Source organism: Megachile rotundata, chromosome 9, assembly GCF_050947335.1.
Source record: "Megachile rotundata isolate GNS110a chromosome 9, iyMegRotu1, whole genome shotgun sequence".
Taxonomy (NCBI): Eukaryota; Metazoa; Arthropoda; class Insecta; order Hymenoptera; family Megachilidae; genus Megachile; species Megachile rotundata.
In genome coordinates, this window is record NC_134991.1 from 6697240 (window position 1) to 6717189 (window position 19950).

The 19950-nt window shown below is 40.6% G+C and overlaps 1 protein-coding gene across 6 annotated transcripts in view; it reads left to right on the top strand.

The window, feature by feature from the left end:
* The window catches only part of LOC100878040 (latrophilin Cirl), an 820007-nt gene that overhangs the window by 779175 nt on the left and 20882 nt on the right, over positions 1-19950 (top strand). For 5 of the 6 annotated variants that reach the window (XM_076535691.1, XM_076535692.1, XM_076535693.1 and 2 more), the window contains 4 exons: positions 13335-13441; positions 17114-17297; positions 17765-17943; positions 18978-19619. In XM_076535691.1, coding sequence (XP_076391806.1) covers positions 13335-13441; positions 17114-17297; positions 17765-17943; positions 18978-19619 — 1112 coding nt within the window. The remainder of the gene's footprint in view (positions 1-13334; positions 13442-17113; positions 17298-17764; positions 17944-18977; positions 19620-19950) is intronic. The other variant, XM_012292494.2, reaches the window with a different exon arrangement.

Here is a 19950-nt window from a genome sequence, read left to right on the forward strand (position 1 = left end):
AGCAAGGGTATTCTGAATCAAGGGACAAGTAGTCCAGGATAATTCTGACCGAGGGTGTGATACTCTCCCTGTTCCTCTTTTCTAGCAAGCTACACTCTTAACTCATCCTCCGCGATCTTAGCATCAAGATACTATCTAACTCTCTCTCTCTCTCTGGGTCGCTTCTTTTCCGGGTTTATCTTTCCCGATTGTGCCAAGATCTGTTAAACTTTCTCGCCTAAACGCCTGGAGCCATCGCCATTCACCGGGAGGCCGGCGTACATCCGCTTTGCCGTGCCGGCCAAAGGGAAGCTTCCGCGCCGGAAACTAGGCGTTTTGTTCGAGAATTCCGTTTAATCGACGCGCGCCACGCGCGCCTCTACCCACTCGTGGATTAATCGTTAGACCAGAAGAGAAAGCCAGTAGAACCGACGTCGAAACGACGGATTGACGCTTGTACAGGCGTGTTTGAGGCAGATTTATCAGGGTGGGCCGAGCACGTACGAGATTACGATTTAAGTGAAAGCGGGACGGGGTCGAGAGACGGCTTTGCCGGGGAACGATTAATGAAATTGAACGGGTCCGTTGCGAACCTCCGTTTCACCGAATTAATGACAAACCCCTTACCCCGCTCGCGAGCGATCAAGCGAGCGAGCGCGCGTAACCGTGGAAATGTTCATTACGCCCGTTGAGAAATGACGCGGATGGTTACTGGATTTTCCACTCTTAATCTGCCACGCTGGTAGCCGGCGAGCAATTAGATCGAAAAAGAATGACCAATTCGCGAGACCTGTGTTTCAGCATGGAAATTAGTTCTACTTTATGTGTCGCGTTAACCCCCAGCTGCTAGGGTGCGGTTCGAATCACCGCGTGCTATTCCTTCCGAGCGTTGCGTTCGCGTTACCCTGTCGTTCAATTAATCATTCGTTACCGTGATTTGTGGAACGAGCTAATTGGACTGCATTTTTATTAAACAAAGTACGTCATTTGTTCGGCTTTCTTGTTCAATTCAATATAAATGGTAGTCGAAATCGCAGGAAGGCTATTACAATCTTCTAGGAACGAATTCTTTTCGTGATGTTGCGTAATCGTGATGTAATTACATTGAGCTAATAGCCACTCGATGATTCAACTCTCGTCAACTCGAGCTCGAAAACTTCGACAGTCCAAATGTTCTTTCATCGATTTGTACATATATTTTTTTCTCGAATTCTTTTCAATCGTAGCAACACGAATCATCGAATTGAGAAACACGGTTTGCCGTTCTCGACCCATCTTTCGATCTTACAAAAATCAACATTCTCAGAGTTTCTTTAACATGAATATTCACGATTACGAGAAATAACAAACGGTAATATTTGCTCAATAAATATTCGAGCTCGATCGCCTCGGTTTAACGGAACGACGATAAAAAAAGCCACGGAGTCATTTTGTGTATTTGTGATCATAATATTTATATTTTCGCGACATTTTTATTTGATCGCGATGCACGTAAGCTGCGTTCAGGTTCAAAAGAGAAAATGGCGGTTAGTGGATAGTGGTGACATTACTATAACAATGAAATATTTAAAATTTATTACTGCAAGGAATGTTTGTATATAATTTTTTTTTTTTTTAAGAGTAGAAAAATGTTGCACAAAATCGAGAAAGTTATGCAACTAAAAGTTCTGTATGTGGTACATAACCTGTAAGAACATGTGTTAGACAGAACTTTGTGTTTGATAAATTTGTAGAGCTATGGAACATGATACAGATACAGATTAATATCTATGTTGAAACTACAATAAACGAAATTCAGTTTTTGTGACATAAAGTACCATAATTGCTATCTGCCAGTACGAATAAAACAATTTATCCTTTAATTGCAATATTCATCCAAAAAATGTACATCAAATTATTCATTTCATTGTTCGATTAATAACTGAAAAGTTTCAGTCTGCAGATAATTCGCAATTAATATTTGATTTCATAATTTTATTAAAAGCATTGCTGAAGTGTCCGCCATTATCTGCTTTTCTCAGCGTCCATTTTCTCGTTACGGGTTCAAAAATGAAATTCAACCTTTCCTCGATTGCTTGTTAGTTCGCCAATTAATAATGGACGATCAACGCGAGGGGAAAAAAGGGCGGGCACGCATGCAGAGGGAGAAAGAACAAGACGAAGGTAGAAAGCAGAGAAAAGAGATTGCTTTACGGTACACGGGGATGTGTTACGGCGTAATCGATCCGACGTAGATATATTAAACAATTTTACGATTCGTCATCGTGCTCGATGAGGATAATTATCCGTGGTGAGGAAACGCAAGAATGTAATTTCGTACCGGTAATCAACCGGACCTAACCCTGGCTAGGATCGTAAACAATTACAGAGACGTCTGGCCTGGAACGTTATCCTGTCCCGTAGGATATTTATCAAAACACGCCCATCCCTGTTGATCGAAAGGCAAAAAACGAAAGAAAGAAACTTTGGTCCCTTCTGTCTCGGTCGATAAACAACTTTCTCTCTGTTATCGGGACGGCCACTAACGAAAATGATCGTGGCACACGTCGTTTTCGCATCGACGGTGAGGGCTGTTCGTGTTTATCCTTCATTTTTCTGCGGGAGTCTCTCGTCGCGACGGGTTCCTCGCGTGTCTCGTTACCGGGGAACACGGATTTATACGAAAACGGAAAATGTACCGGCAATTTTCCGTTGGAACTCCGCTGGGTAACTCGGTTCCTGGGGAGCAGATTTAATGTCGTGCGTGAGATGACAGCATTTGTTTAAAAGGATAATTGGCTAGATTCGCGATTTCGTATAAGAATGTACATACTGGTCGTTATTTAGGTCATTTCACGAGTTCCTAACGTTTTTTATAGTCAAGGGGAAATTATGATGAGTTAATAAAGATTTGTAGATTTAACTATTAAATCTGAGTGATGGATTAAAGTAGACACTGATGGCTTTCTCAGTTTGAAAATTTGAAAATATTCGATCTCTATATTTTTACATTTTAATTTACTAAATTTTTAAGTTCTACATGCTCAAAATACTCAACATGAACCTAAAAAAATTAAGAAATTCGAAAGTTTGAAAGTAGAATAATTTATGAATCTAAAAATACAAAGGAAAATTGAAAGATATTCGTGGAAGTTCGTAAATTCTTCAGTGTGTACTTACCACTGCTGTAACGAATAAATATTGTCAATCTAGGTCAATTAAAAATTATATCTCAGCACGTTTCTAGTCTAATTTTCCTTTAATTTCTTTCTTTTATTTAAAGTTCGAATTTTCTTCGGTGGCGAGTTGTTTCTCATGGCACGATTTCACCTGGAGATTTTCATTAGTACATTTAAATCGACGGCTGAATCGTTAATAGACGTGGATCGTAATTGACGGCGCGCTGACGGTAAATTATTAACCGAATGCGGTGGGCAGTGTGAAGCCATCGTGAGAACGTGTCGATCGAGCCAATGATGTCTAATTTTTTATAACCTTCGAAATAACCACAAGATCATCTGCTGAAATGACTCGATCGTAAGAGGATCTCTACCGGTCTTTTTTCTCTATGTATAATCCTTGATAACGTATTCCATAGGATTACGTCGAACGACCGCGCAATTTGACGATGATTTAGAACCGAAATAAAGGTACTTAATCCTCGGCGAATGAATCATCGCGTAGGATTAATATAAAGTGCTGGAACAACCGCGTTTGAACCAGTTACGAGTTTATTCCGACGCGGCGAATAAATTCTCGGCTAAATAAGTATATAATATCCGCACGTACTCGGGAACACGCGTGTTCCACGTATCCTCAAGTTCTCCCGGCGAAACTCGTTTAATTCTCCGGCAGATTAAGAGCAAGAGACTTCTCAGCGAAATGAGAGAGGCTAGCGAGAGAGTTAGAGAGCTCCCAGTTTGGTACTTAAAAGTATTCCAATCACGAGAATGCGGTGAAAGTCCGACGAATATTTCTCGTTACCCTGACGGAACAGGGTCGCTGGATGCCAGCCCGGGCAGATGCAGGGTGGAAACGTTACAGGGTGAAAACGAGAAACAGGCGAGTCAGCTGCGAAATCATACGAACCCTCGAAGCATATCATGTAGATAAGCAATGTACATATCGCACATTCCGTGATATCCTTGCTCCATCTTGACACACAAACGACCAATTGCATGCTTCAGTTTATTATGTAATCTACTCGCAGAAAGCAAACTTGCTGGATGTGTTTGTGCAACCCGTTACAATTACGATCGTGCTCATGCTGTTTGATCATTGCAACGCTTGCGCTGGCCATTTAACGGATTCGTTGCAATGATCCATTTAATTATATCACTGATCAATAATTTATATTCGATTGAACTCGTTTGGATGAAATTCACGATCGTGATGGTAACTGGGAAATTCGTAGAAGGAGATGTTACGTTCATAAAAAAGATTTGAGAATTTTATACAATGATAAAATTATGAAGGATATAAAAAGATGTTAATATCTCTTTCTACCGCTACCTGTTCCAGGTTTAATGTTTAATTAAAATCATAAATATATACATAAAACAAAGCCACGTGTGCTGCCATGGATCTATCCCTTTACTCTTGTCACCGTCCAGAATGCCACGAAGAGATCCTGTGTTGTGTTCTCTTGTTTTTCCATTCTGACATCACCGACGTGCATACACGAGTCCTTACATGGTGTCTGCGTGGGAAATTATCCTTGGGGAATATTCTGTCTTGGAAAAGAGGCTTTTTCGTCGACATTCGTCACACCCTTTCGTCTCACGATCATCACAGTTTCAATCAATCTCCTTGAAAAGTTTTGCACACAATCTTTACTATTCATTAACTGTTTCGCTGCAATTACCTGCGCACAAAACTATGGTACTCTATTTCGAACGAAGCTGGAAGGTTTACAAAATGGCGCCGTGTTCGCTGCGGACTGTGGATTGAAAATTAATAATAATTATTATTAATTTAGTAAACTTTGTCATGTGTTATTAGATGATTTTTATTAATATACTTTATAATATAAGTTGAGTACAGTCGTATAATACATTTATACAATTAGCTGTGTAAATCAAGATAGTGACGCGAAATGGATTTGAGGTACACATACGTATATGTGTGATATTATAAATTCCTAGATATCCCCATATCTCTGAAATTCCTATGAAAATCCTTAAATTGTCAAATTCATATATGGTTATATTTGCAAATTTCTAAATTCCTAACCTCAACATGATATTATCAATAATGAAGCATAACGTTAATTTAGCATCTTTCGTGACGCGTTAAAGCGTCGAGAAGTCCGAATCGATCACTCGCGCGAGAAATGAACGACCACCGGAATGAAGTCGATCAGGATATCGAAGAAGCCGATTTCGTTGAACGGGAACGCGTAAAGTGCTCATTTAGAAATCTCGCGTGTACGCTAAAAACAAGAATCAAAGTATGAAATTACACAGCGACTCGTCCATCCGTGGATAAACGGATCCGCGGTGTTCTATTTTGCAAAACAAGCGGATCGAACTGGTCTCTCGTGACGAACTACTAGGTGCATCAGCGGACAATGTGGAATCGATTAATTGCTTGTTCTAGCCGAAGGAAATCGTCGATCGTTTTTGCGCGGAGCTCATTTCCGTTCTCCATCTTGCACGCCGTAGATTTACATTCCCGGTAGAGTAATTTTATTTGCACGGTTACAGATGGAACAGGATCGAGTCAATCGTTACGCGGCCTTAGATAATGTTCACGGTTAATTGAGTTGTAATTAGAAATGATTTATGGTGCACGCAGATGCGAATATGTCGAGTAGGAAGAATCGGAGACAACGGTCAATTTGTTAGATTATGCTGCTGATACTCTAACGTTATTTCGAGTTCACCGTGAATAACTTATGACTGATTTACGATATTAATACTGTTGGTACTTGAAATGTATGTATGGTAATTTCAATTTAATTATGAATTATTTGCTTTATAATTCTAGTTTGACATATTCAGTATTTTTAATCTCACAATGCTGGTGTAAAGTTAAATATTATAAATCAAGAAGAACATATTATAAATTAACGAGTGCACGAACAAGTCTGTGCATAGAATATACATACTATTTATTAACAAGTGTATATTATAGAGTATCATGTACACATACACGAACAAGTGTATATACATATAGTATACAATTTTACCTTCAACATAATAATGTATACTATGATTTGACATACTGTGAATTAACAAACTATGAAATACATACATTATTGAGTATTCAGCTGCATAATTCTTGATATCATTTTTTATAACTTTCCATCGAAAATTTGAATGTCTCTCCGACGGATATGAAAGTTGATCATATTTTGTTTTGATTCTCCACGCGATTCGCTTAATTGATTTTACGTTGATAAGTGTGCGCACGTACGCACATACGCGAAGAGGACTCGCGAGTTGTACGATTAATTTCGTGCGAGCCACGCGTTCGATCGGTCGAGTTGCACACCGTGTTATGCTTTCGTCGCGATCCGCCGACGTTTCCGCCGGCGGCCGTGTTTCCGGCTAAAACTGAATCCGTGTAGTTGAGCCAGACTCGCGGATCCTCATTTTGCGTTCCCATTTCCCGCGCGAATGGCGCTTTCGTGTCGTCTAATCGACGGACGGATCAATGAAAAGATATCTCGATAAATAATTGTGTTTTTGGGTGTCAAGGAAATTTAATAAAGCAATATTGGGAAGACACGTCTTTTTTATGAAAACTGAATAAATTCTGAATTTACAAATTTTAGAGTTATAGGGTTACAAAGTGATGAGGTCTCAAAGTTCACAAGATGAGTAATTGTAAAATTCCAAAATACAAAAGTTACAAAAGTTATGAAAAATTGCAAAAGTTCCAAAGTCTCAAAATTTCAATATTCTAAAAATATCCAACATTCCACTGTTCTAAAATTTCAAAGTCCCACAGTTCCAAAATTCCAATTGTCTCAACTCCCAAACAACCAAAATCCAAAATGTCAAAAAATCTAAAATTAAATCACTAAAGTTCCATAATTAAATTTCCGCACGTTCTAATTCCTCTTAAAAATCTCTGCATTAAACGTACCTTGTTCAGCACGTAAAAAAAAGTGGGAAAAAAAATGGGAAGAGAGACGTAGGTTATTTTAAAGTAAAAGTCGAAAAGTTTCCGGCAATTTAAAAGAAAATTCAAGTAGTGTAACTTTTTACGCTCATTTTCCGGGAATGTAATAAGTTGGCGGGATGCAATATACAGCGATACGAGCGGGAAAACTGACCGTCAAACGTTAATGAAAGTGTTCATGAATAAATTGCCGACTTTTCTAACGGGGTGAATTCGCGAAAAACGGTTCGTGCAAAAGTTTTCTTTCCCTGTTGGAAAGGTGGTTTGCTGGCCGCAGGTGTCGCGTGACAGTCCGAGCCCCGTGGTAGTTCCCTTTGGCGTTATTAAACGCTAGGTGCATAAATAAGGATATCGTAAATCATCGAGCAGAATTTCAGATAGGAGAAAAACGCCGGGTTTCGAGGTATCATTTGAATAAACTTTTGCGGAAGACTTTAGGTTCTCGAGCTTTATTTAGAAGGTAGATCGGAATCGGTGATTTTTAATGGTCCTGTACAACGTCGAGGAAGTTAATTTTCAAATCGTTTCCTTTTCGTCCCGATTAAAATAGAGAGAAAAAAAGAATTCTGTTCGATAGCGTTTCTCTAGTAAAATACAGTCCCCGTCCGTGCGAACAACGCGTAATTTCTCGAGAAACTTTTTCATAGAACAGTTTTATTTTTCCTTCTTTCTTTTCCTTCAACAAAATCTGATACTTGATCTACGAGCCGGCCGTGTTCGCTGTTCGCCGTTTCGGCGGACGCTTGAAATCGCTGTGAAATATTAGTGGCAGCTTGAAACATGCGGTACGTATGTACAACGATAACGATAAATTTTGCATATCGCGGAATGTAAATACGACTGTGTTTGAAGGTGTTAAATCGCGAAGATGAACGACGATTCGCGAAACTCGTGCCTAAGCATGCACAGTAGAATAACTCCGCGAACAAGCAGACCAATTTCGTTCAAACACTCCCGTACTTTTCACAGTTGAAATATCTTTACGGATCAGCTGTTATAAATCATTCGAAAATTTCTACTGTATCGTTTCTTCAATCATCTGATTGTCCTCTATTCTATCTCTGTTCGACATAAATGAAAGCGCGAAAATTGTGTCACTCTAAAGCTTTTTTTCTGTGTACTGCTATTTGTATACGGTTGGTGATTGGATTATCATCGCTTTCAAATTATTTATTTCAAATTTGCACTGGGATTTGAAAATACTCCTTTGGTTAATATTATGTTTTAATATATAAAATAACAATTTATGAGAAGTGTACAGACGACCAAAATTGAAATTTTAATATAGTTGTAGTAACGAGCCACGAGTCCTTTGTGAAGCGTAAAACGGTCATTAAGTCGACGCGGGATCTATCAAAAGTTTCATGCATAGATTACACGTTTCTTTTATCACACGTTCAAGCTTCTTTTGGAAAAATAACGGAGAAAGGTTTTTTGGTTCGCGAATTTTCAGATTCATAAACTTTCAAATTTGGTTATTTGGATCTGTAGATATGTAGATTTGAGAACTTGCAAATTTGGATATTTAGATGTTAAGAAATTTAGGATTTAAGTATTGGGAAACTTAGAGATTTAGGTCACTTGGGGTTTGGAAACTTGAGGATGAATATTTAGAAATTTAAAGATTTAGAAACTGAAGATTTGCTCATTTAGAAATTTAGGGATTTGGAACCTTGTGTTAGGGATTCATCTTGAGTATTAAAATCTATAGAAATACATGATCTTCAGAGTACAAAATTTTGAGAAAATAGGTGTTGAAACTAAGAGGAAAATAGGCAAAACTGAAACAATAATTCCAGAATCGTAAAACATAAAAATTGAGAAACATGCAAATAGCAAACGTATCGTCTACATCTGCATCTAAAATCGATTGCAAATGACGGGGTGTTCCACCCCCAGTTTCTTATCCAAAGGAAGGTTACATATACACGAACCGTTCCGGTGTAACGATCAACGACACGTTCGTCAATTTGCAAGATTTTCGGTTGGCCGAAATTGTCCGTGCATTCGTGCGCCGGAAAGGTCGGTCCCGTCGAAAAAATAACAGTGATCGCTCGGATAAATGACGAGGCGAGCCGTGAACCGGTCGAAACATATTAAATCGGGGCCAACCCACGCGAGACGGAAGGCCTCTGAATCATCGTGAAATCGATGATTAAAGCACCGCCAGACGACGGACGGGCGGGTTAACGGGTTCGCGGTACGTGGAACGCGCAAACGCGAGCATCGAATGGAAAAGGAACGGGCGACTAACGGGGGAGGGCAAGGGCGAACGAAAAGGAAACCGAAAGCCTTAATAACGAGCGGCGCAACATCCGCGAAATGGCGATTTTTCGTGTTCACTCGTAGTTTATCCGTCTGAAATTACGTTTACCCCAGGTTCTATTCGCTTGGCGAGCGTGCAAAGAGGACGATCCCGAAGGGTGGCGACGTCATCGCGACACGGAACCCTGCTCGAAATTTAAATTTTAGTTTAGATTATGAGAGAATGTGTCCTTTTTCCTGGGTTGATGAAGTCATGCAAGGGACTCAAGAGAACTCTTTTTAAACGATCTTGTATTTGTTCTTTATTTTATTGCATATCTGTTGTAATAAATCTATTCAAGAAAAGATCGGGTTTTAATAGAAACGATTTAGTCTTATGTATTTATATTTTCTTTCGGTGGTCTGTTCAAAAGAACTCTTGTTAAGAAGAATATTAAACATACACATATAGTGTATAATATCGATAGGTATTCTTGAAAAATTTGATATCAAAGATGTTCACGATTCTTTTCTAACTTACGTAGCTTCTTATAAGCAGGTATTCACCATTTTGTTTATTGTGGTAACGTAAACGTACACACTTCTAAATAACGAATTCTGGAATTTCGTATCTGCGAATTAAAAAATTCGAAACTTGTACACGAACATTCATAAATTAAAAATATGAAAATTGGAATTAGAGAGCTTTTGTGTGGTAATCGAAGGGAAGCATACGTTGATGAACGTTAACGTAGAGGATCGTCGCCCGAGGCAAAGGGGTGGTTCAGGGCGTAGAATAGAGAATCGGGGTCGGATTGTCGATAACAGGTACGGTCCGATGCCGCTTTCTTCCCCTGTAACATAGTAATCTAGGGAGCAGGGCCAATTACGCGTAGTAACCAGAAGTTGCCGGTGGCCTGTCGATACACGCCACTCGAATCAGGACAAATTGACGCGGCGGCCCTTGCAAAGTCAACGGGAATTCCGCCCTTTTGCTTCGCCGATCGATTGTCCTGCCGTCCCGGCGCGAATTAATCCTTCCCGCTCGAAGGAACGTTTCTATTTTTCGCTTTTGTTCTTCCCGTTGTTCCGTGCGGCTCGATTGGTTGTTCGTGCCGTGTCCGGACACGTTCACGCGCCCGGAAAAATCGTGTATCGTGTGCGCACGATGGTTGGGGCCGAGGTAAAAAATGATTCGAACGCAGAACGCGGAACTAGACACGGGTTCGAAACATTTTCACGGGCAAAATCAGCGAGCTACGAGACCGCTTAATCCTCCGAAATAGTGGCTACCAGCCAGAGGACCGATAACGGGTCGTGTGTGGGCTTTACACCTGCAACTCGCTTCGCCGTCTGACCAACAATGGGCCCTGCACTCGTTTTAATGGCTCGCCCCTGATCGAGATTAAACCGTGCACACCTTACCGATCCGGCCTTCACCTGCGTTTATATTATTCAGAGCGGAAACGAAGCGCCAGCCTCCGAGCGACGGCTTTCAGAAACCGATGCAGGAATACCACGATTGCGATATTTTACCGACTAAATGCCCCGTTATTTTTAGATCTTTATTATCCTTTTACTAAATTTATGTTTTTCAATAATAGTGAAACAGATTCTAAATCGTAGCTGTAGTTGACATTGTAAGTTTCATTGTTCAGTATAATTATTTTAATAACTTTCTTCTGTCTTTGTAGTCTTTGATTCAATTGCTCTTAACGAATTATATTTACTAGTGTTGATAAAGTTTTCTTAAAAAATATTAAACCCTCCATTTAAAAATTATGCATAGACAATAGCTAGCGGAGAAAGTAAAATATAATATTCATTAGAAAACAGATATACAAACGTGAAAAATGAAGAGTAATAACGTTCAACAACATACAACCTCCTCAAAAAAATTCAGAAATGAAAACATAACAGCACATTATTTAACAAATTTTATTCTCCCAAATTATTACGTTTTGACGAAAAAAAGTGAAGTCAGAACAGGTGTTCTAATCGTGTCCGACTACAAACGTCTGTTTTCACAACGACGATCAATCGAGCCACAATTTTCGCGTCAACGGTATTTTTATAATAGCATTAAAAAGAAATGGGTCGCTGTTTTAGCTCGTCAGAGAGGGTCGTATTTAATTCATTTGATTTATCTTTAATAGAACGATTTTGTGTTGAAGAGAAAAGCTCCTTTCGCCGATAAGGCGATTATAGTTCGCTTTAAATCAAACGACTGACGATCCGCGCGAACAACGACGCAACGTCCTCGGATTAGAAACGAGCGAAAACATCTTTTGAAGTGATTGGGGCTTCGAGAATGAGTAGAAAACTCTGAGCTGCGAGAAGCTGAGAGTCTCACGCATCCCCGATCGAATACGAACACGCTTTCCCGTTCCATTGTACTTTGTGAGAGGCGAAAGCTTTAAAAGTTCTCTTCCGTGAATCTAGCAGTAGGGTACTCTTTAACGAAGAAGGGTGTTCTGAAGCACTGTTCGGCAAAAGGGCTGTAACGTAGAATTTCGCTTGAAAATTGACTATATCCTTACGATACCTCTCGCGTTTCATCCAGTAATGAATTACTACGCTTACAAAAATACCTCCTTGGTGTTCCAAAGTACGCTTGTTATACAATGCATAATGCAGAATTGGTAGTAACTCTTCATAAGTATTTATGTCTTTATGAGTATTTGAAGAAGGTTCTCAGGAAGAAAAGGTAGTCGTTTCTGATAATTAATTGCGTAGTATAATACATTTGATGTCAATGTTATTTCAAAGTTCAACTGCTTACTATACTATATTAAATTACTGTAATAAATTCTGTACTTGATAAATTTGGTTTAAACATGAAACTGTCTAAATAGCAACTTCAATGACTTGTCTAGCTGCTAGAGTCTTATACTACTGACTCTTTTCTGTGATAGGAGCATTAGAGTCGTCATATGTAAAGTCCTAATGTTACAAGTTTTCAAAGCCTCAAAATCTTAAAGTCTTAAGATGCTAATGTTAAAACAATTTTAAAGTTTCAAAGATCAAAAGTTTCATAATTCTAAAATTGAAGAATACAAAAATTATTCTGAAATATCAGCTTAATCTTCGTGAGCTATCCGCATCCTGCGTACTTTGTAACACCAGTGCATATTAACTACGGTAAAAAATTGAGAGAAACGCGTAAAACGTGTGATGCGGACCCAGTTAGAAGAATGTCGTTCGGGGACCGCTAACGTGCTTGAACCGAGGGTACAAAGTTTTCTGCATGATACTCGTTCCTGTACATACACACCGCGGTACCATTAACACGAAATAATGGACGTCGCGCGAGTACCAGTTTATCCGTCCTACCTCGAACGTATACTGTGCTTCTGGAACTGTTGCAAAACCCTGTTTCTACTAACGCATTGTCCTGTTGTCGCCTGCTAACACTCGTATCTCGCGAACATTCAGCGTGTACCCTGTTACTAACACTCCTCCTCGTTCGCGAACTGATCAGTTCGAAAATGACGAAGTCTACGTCGACGATGCATCGTCTTTTTGACTCTCATTCATCGTTGATTCTCGGTTCATCATATGAGTCTTCACGAATCATCTATTTGTCCCACGAGGTGACACACTGTTGCTCAAGTGACGATTGCAGGTGCAATTATCGTAATTCCTGTTCGGTGGACGTGCGCAGCGAGATTTTCGAGAAGGACCCGTGTCCCGGAACCGGAAAATACATCGAGGCGCAGTACTATTGCCTAGGTTGGTGCACACTTTTCTTTCCGATCGATCGACTCGATCTTCCATCGGGTATCCACTCGCCATCCACGATTTTTCCAAGACTCGTGCAAAGTTGCTTGGAAAAAGCGTGGATTTTTGCGAGCAACGAAAGGTACGAATTTTCAACGAAAAAGTCTCTCGAATTATACCCCTCCCCTGATACACGGTAAGAGAAAAGGGACAGGATCCATGGTTCAGTACACTTTGGTAAGGGTGTACGCGTATATCATTTTAACTGTCCACTCGGAACCCAGGTGCAACGACCAGCAGAACTGCAGCATCGTTGCGTCCACGTTACAATTCGGCGATCCCTGTCCCAACACGCACAAATACCTCGAGGCGCACTATCGTTGCGTGTCCGGTAAGTAAAACTCCTCCATTTTTGTACGCGATATTCCCTTTGTAATATCTCTGCACCCTGTATCGTTTATTCTACCGGCGATCGCCGTAGATACCGAACGATCGCATAGGCGTCGACTTCCTTTACAGTGATCCTTAGCTAAAATCTGAACTAATTGCTACTTTAATATATTTGCTATCTATAACTATATTACAACATCTCATATAACATTTTAGAATATATTTAAGAATCATATCATTGTTAAACTTAAGTTTAACCTTAAACGTACGATGGATTACATAATTATCAGTGTACATGATTGTATAACGTATTGAAGTATAATAGGTTGCTGCTGGATCTCTTCAATTTAATAAAACTATACATAGATTCGCAATGGAGTTAAGATAATTAGCTAAGGACAGAACACAAAAAATAATCAGTTGTATCACTTATTAAACTATCGAGTATATGACTTCCTTTCAAACTTTATTATGAGTCCCCACTTTTTGAAAGTTTTAAAATATGTAAATTTACGCTTCAATAAAACTGTGATTACAAGCATGATCATCATAAAAATACTTCCTCTTTCAATACACTATAACAGTCCCATAGAATGATCGAAAGAAATCTATCATGAAAGTATAAAGAAATAATTGAATACATCAATTTGAAAGAAAGTAATAAAAGTCTACCAGCGTTTCTTTCGCCTCTTACATTTTTACACTCACAATCAGTAATGATTTTTGCTACAAAACATCAGTAAGTTGCCAGTAAATTGTAGAAGGATCCATTGCTCGATAGTTTTATTGCATCATTTAAATCATCCCTTTTTTCCAAAATTGATGTTCGTTTTTACCCTCTGCTCGATTCGAGTATTCGGTTTTTATCGACACATTCCAGGCGAAGATTCTGCTTTTCCCACCACGAAATCATTCGAGATCCGCTTTTTCATCGCGGTAGCAGCGGGTAAAAAGCTCATCAATCGATCGCGGGTATTGATTAGAATTTTCCGAAGTCGGCGCTTATGATTCGTGTTGGCTACGTAACTGCGAGCCTCTGTCCCGATAAAGATCTTCAGCGGCTTGCATCGGCTATGCAACTCTCCGGGCAGACGGTGCAGAGAGGAGAGAGTCGAGTTCGCGAAGACATGATCTTTGCAATCGCGAAATCGATCGCTGGGATCGGTAACGCGATGAACTAACGTCGAACTTTTCTGACGTGTTTCGTATAGTAATGAAACTCTGATCCAATGGGGGCAGAGAGACTGTGGGATTGCTGGAAACGCGATTCAGCCACTGAATACCGATTTATTTCATAATTGTTATATTACACTTATATTGTTATATTTCACAATTGTTATATTACACTTATATTTATTTTCATATCACGTTCATAAATCACGAGACACAGAAAATTTGAATTACACTTTCATTACGATAATATTTTAATCACGTTTACTCAATTCATGGACGCGTGTGTATAATTTTCCAATGTAACATATTTAATTAGTATAAATTAATAATTCATTAAAGTTCATTCCACTTTGTACATTCTAAATTATTTCAATTACTTCTATTCCATTACTTTTACAATGATGTATTTTGCTGTTGGTAATCATCATTAGTAATGATTTTATGTCTAATAATGACACCAGAAAGATTCTATAAATTATACAGATTTCTGTTACGATCCGTTCATTAAAGAAGCAAAACACTTTTCATGGTCTAGTAGGAGCTTTCATTATCTTGCAAGGATCACCGTCAATTAAGTATCCAAGATGATTGTGAAGCCTGAGTACGTGTTTGGTTTAACTCCCGTCTTGAAAGCATGCCTCTGAAGATAATGATATTAGCTGAAAGGAAAATAGCAATTTCAAGTATTTCATCGCGTCCGTCTAAGCACTTAACCCGTTCCAGGATACTTAGCCAACACTTAATGATTAAAGGTAGCAAGGCAGCTTCAGCTACCCGACGTTAACGCTTACCTTTACGACCAACCGAAACCGGCAGGCGACACAATCACTTATTGGACCATAAACCGTCAACCCCTTGGTCTCTCTGTTTGCCTTTTACGGCTTCCAACGCTCAGCCTCGTCGTGATCGATATCTAGGGAGCTCGATAGATCGGTCTCAGGGCACCGACGTATATTCAAGGGGAGTCGGATCTGTTGGTAGCCCCGATACCGATGCTCGCTCTCTCTCTCTCTCACGCGCTGCCTACGGTGCAGACAACCGTCTTTCTCCTGCATAGCCGACTATCGTAACGGACATCGGCGACGTCCGGTATTTTACCTTATCGCCAACCCCTTCGGCCAATAAAGATGACCCCTATAGAGATAGTACCGCGAAATACGCGAACCATCTCGCTCAGGGATTAACTGCCGTCGCCATCTTGGGTTAAAGATCGTTTTCTCCTCTCTTAGGCCAGATATAGTCGCGATATCGTCCGCGATGGTAGGCTAATCTCGTTGGCCAGCGTTCGTTTTTGGAAGTATGTATTTCCGTAGCAACTGATGCCAACGTCACGATTCCTCTCGCATTGAAATATCGAGACCAATAGACTTCTGTCCGCCGATACGCGTGTTCATCGAGACTGTCGGAAAGGAACTGGACAATTTCAAGGAAGACATTTGTCGAGTCGATCGTTCTTTAATGTTTGCGAACGCTGGATATCGATGGCTCAATTTATGAACGAGAGCGGGATAATAGAACGAATTATTCTTTGTCCGAAATCAATTGGCTGCTTGAGAATATACTGTGATTGTGGATGACGTCAGGAGTGACCCGTTTTCGGATACATCTGGGACAAAGAGCATGCGTGGACATGCACATGCGCGGACAAGTTGCAAGAAAACGGTGGGATGATTAAACGATTGCTACGGTGTGGTAAGATTTCAGGTAGACCGGAAATAACGACGAATCAAGGCTCTGAAAAAGCAATGGGCTGTCGAAATCAGGGTACGAAACGGTACACTGTCAATAAGTGGAGATTAACCCTTTGCATTCGTAACGCCAATCGTCTATTTCCAGATACTTTACTAGCCCATTTTCGGAGCAAAAGCAGGATGCTAGAAAACCTTAATTTGTCCAGTAATGGTAACTGTAATGCGAGTAGCTATAAATACTGATTTCGATCAAGTTAAAAGTAGAAGTTGCAACCAGAAACTGAATCTGGAAATTTCATACGAATAATTGTTTCAAATCATGTCACATCTTAATTAACAATTAATGAACATTTCTATTTACATGAAATGTAACGAAGTCTTCGTAAATTCTGATTTTAATGAGCAAGTTGATAAAAGCAAATGATCAGACATTTCCAGAGTGCAAACGGTTAAATGTCTTCCACAGAAAAACAAAGGTTATCTGGCCATAAAAAAGAGAGAGAAAACGTTTCGATGAAAATTGAGAGATTGATCCTGCCTCCTCCTTAAGGAGATTTAAAATATCTTCGTCGCCGTAGTCGGCTGAGGAGCTCGGCTGGGGTAGACGAGCTCCTCAAATCACTTTCCTTCTTAATTATACTCGGCGTTCGAATCCGATAAGCTCGTAGACGAGCTCTTAGGATCCTCGAGCAACCCTCCGAAAGCTGGCGTCTCTCCTTTTTGCGCGTTCGCATTCGCCACCTCTGTTTCAACCGGCGCGTCTAGAGCGTTCTCGACGAGTTAAAACGAGCTCGACGATACACTTGCAGCGGCAACAACCACGACAACATCCCGTCCGAGTCCGCCGTGGTTCATGACTTCTCAGCCCAGCGTTTGGAGTACGGCTAAGCCGACTGTCAGGCCTCCCTCTAGGATTACTACACCCCCGGCTCAACAGCCACCCCAGCCGCCGGCACCGTCCACCCCGGCGCTTCCAATAACCACCACGCCAAGGTCAGTATATCTTTACTTTCCATTTCGACCGATTTCCATTGGATTTGCATTAATCCATTCAGAGGTCTCTTGATATATTCCGACATAACGAGTGAACAACTGAAAGTTTCAAATGATATTAAACGGCATTAAGGAACCATGCGAAATAATTATATGTTCCATCTATCGATTTAGTGATCAATTTAATTGTTTAAAGCACATCGTCGAAGAACATCAAGGTGGATGTGCACCGTAGATAACTTTTATTGACATTCTCCAATAGTGGTCACGTGCAATTTTCACGTGCAGAAGGATATTCTCTGGCGCTAGCTAGAAAAACAAAGTTATCGAAACATTCCATTAAAGGAAATTGTATTACGCTTCACGGAGGAGAAATATTTTCGTTACGCCGTTACTCCGCGGATCCATCGTGAAGTTCGACGTCGGGGTCGTCATTGAAAGTGACAAGCCTCTCTTCCATTTTGCAGCTCCACATCGACGAGGTCCCCGGTCGATATGGAGGTCCTCGAAGTGGACCAAGACTTAATACTTCCTGCGAATGTTCCGTCTGCGAACGGACCTGCGGTACCTCCGGTCGTTCCTGAGACCACTCAGCCGACGACCACCTCGACCTTTGCTCCTTGGAGAACAAGTCGAAGGACCACTGGTAAGTTACTCGAGAGAATACTCTTTTCAACTTACGATACTGATGAAGAGGGTGATGGCGTTTACTTCATTATCGAACTTAGGTGAATTTTACATAAATTTCTTGTCTATAAACATTTATTTAGGTATGTGGTTGTTACGAGTTCGTACTCAAACGTTTTAGTATACATATATTACCAGCATTAGAGCTTAAGAAGAAAATTCCATCGAGCAATTTAGTTAGTAATGATTCTCGTTGAAGGTAGATTTATCCAATAGATGCGCACGATCGATTTGAACTATCGCCCGTCGATTATAGCCGACGCGTTGGTCCGGGCGAGGGCTTGTCGCCTGTCAGTTACACTCGACGATCATGCCGAAAGGGTTAATGTTTAAAGGGCAGCTGTCAGAACTTCCAAACTCCAACAGACCGATAGTCAAAGGAGTTTCGGAGAGATATCGAATTCGATCGATTCAATTCTCAATTATTGATGTCAATTCTTTCACGTTGTTTTTCTTCTTGTTTAACACTTTTGCTACGTATGACGTATCGCTTAAATTTGAGACGCCCTGTATATGTAACATATGTTCACCAATTTGCCTAAATTGCTTAAACATGGCAGATTACAGCGGATTGAGTAATGTGATCAATTATGATTTACGGTTGGTAGTTGTTTAGGCTAAATCAAAATTTACCAACTCTTTCACTATTTTTGCTTATTACTCTCTCAGCAAATATCCACAACAAAAGTGTTAAAATGAAGTTATTTGATCGTGCCGGTAAACCATGGGCATATAGCAGCTGGTTGCATATAAATCGTGTCAGAGAGCAGGTGTTCAGGTTACGGTGTGTCTCGCGAACTCGTAACAATCACCGCAAAAGATTAAGACACCCCTGGGTATCCAAAATTCCATTTCGCAGACCCGATACGATGTTGCGTGTTAAGCCTGTAGCCCCACCGGGGACCGAACACTAGAATCACATTAAAGCCCGCGCCATTAACCAAAGCCAACTAGCGGGCCAACTAACGTTCGTAACTAACTCAAATATTCCAGTGCCGAGCACGCTGTACCCGGAGTCCAGCTCGAATGGCCAATGGTACGACTACGGCAGACAAGTGTGTCCCCCGGTGATAGCCAGGAACCTGTCGTGGAACACGACCAGGGCCGGCGACGTGGCAGTGCAGAGTTGTCCGGGTGGTGCGAACGGTTTGGCACGCTGGAGATGCCTGGCTAGAGGGGATTCCGCTTTCTGGCACCGGGACAGTCCAGATTTAAGCGAGTGTCGCTCGGTCTGGCTGACCACGCTCGAGAACCGCGTGACGGAGGGCGACGTCATCCTTGGTATCAGCCGAGAACTGTCGCAGGTGACGAACAATAGCAGAGGATTGTACGGAGGAGACATGATGATCACCACCAAGATTATCAAGAACATGGCAGAGAAGATGGCACAAGACATACGGACGTATCAGGACGCCAACCAGAGGGAGGTCAGTGTGACGGAGTTGCTCCAAGGTGTTGTCAGGACTGGCAGCAACCTGCTGGACAAGGCGCAAATGGCGTCTTGGAAAGATCTCAGCCATCAGGAGCAGATGAGAGTCGCGACCTCTTTATTGATCGGACTCGAGGAGAACGCGTTTTTGCTGGCCGACACGCTGATGCACGAGAAAACGATCACTCACGAGGGACGGAATATATGTGAGTATTGCCGTTTGTATTTGTTGGACAATGTAGGTCTTGTTGGTCGTCAAAGAAAATTTTTTCATCGAACGTTTAGGATGAGTGCGAGTTTACAGTATGTTAGTTTTAGTTCATGGGACTTTGGTATCTGATAGGAACTTAGGAATTTAATTATCAAATTAACTACTATTACAAAATAATAACTTGACGTTGTAGAACTTTCATTAAAATATGTTTCTAAATATAAATATTTCAGTTGTTCAGTAGTTTCAGTAGTAGTTCAGAAGTTTTCAGATATTTGTTAAAACTTTATTGTTTGGACAGTAATTTTCTGTAAGATCAAGTTCCA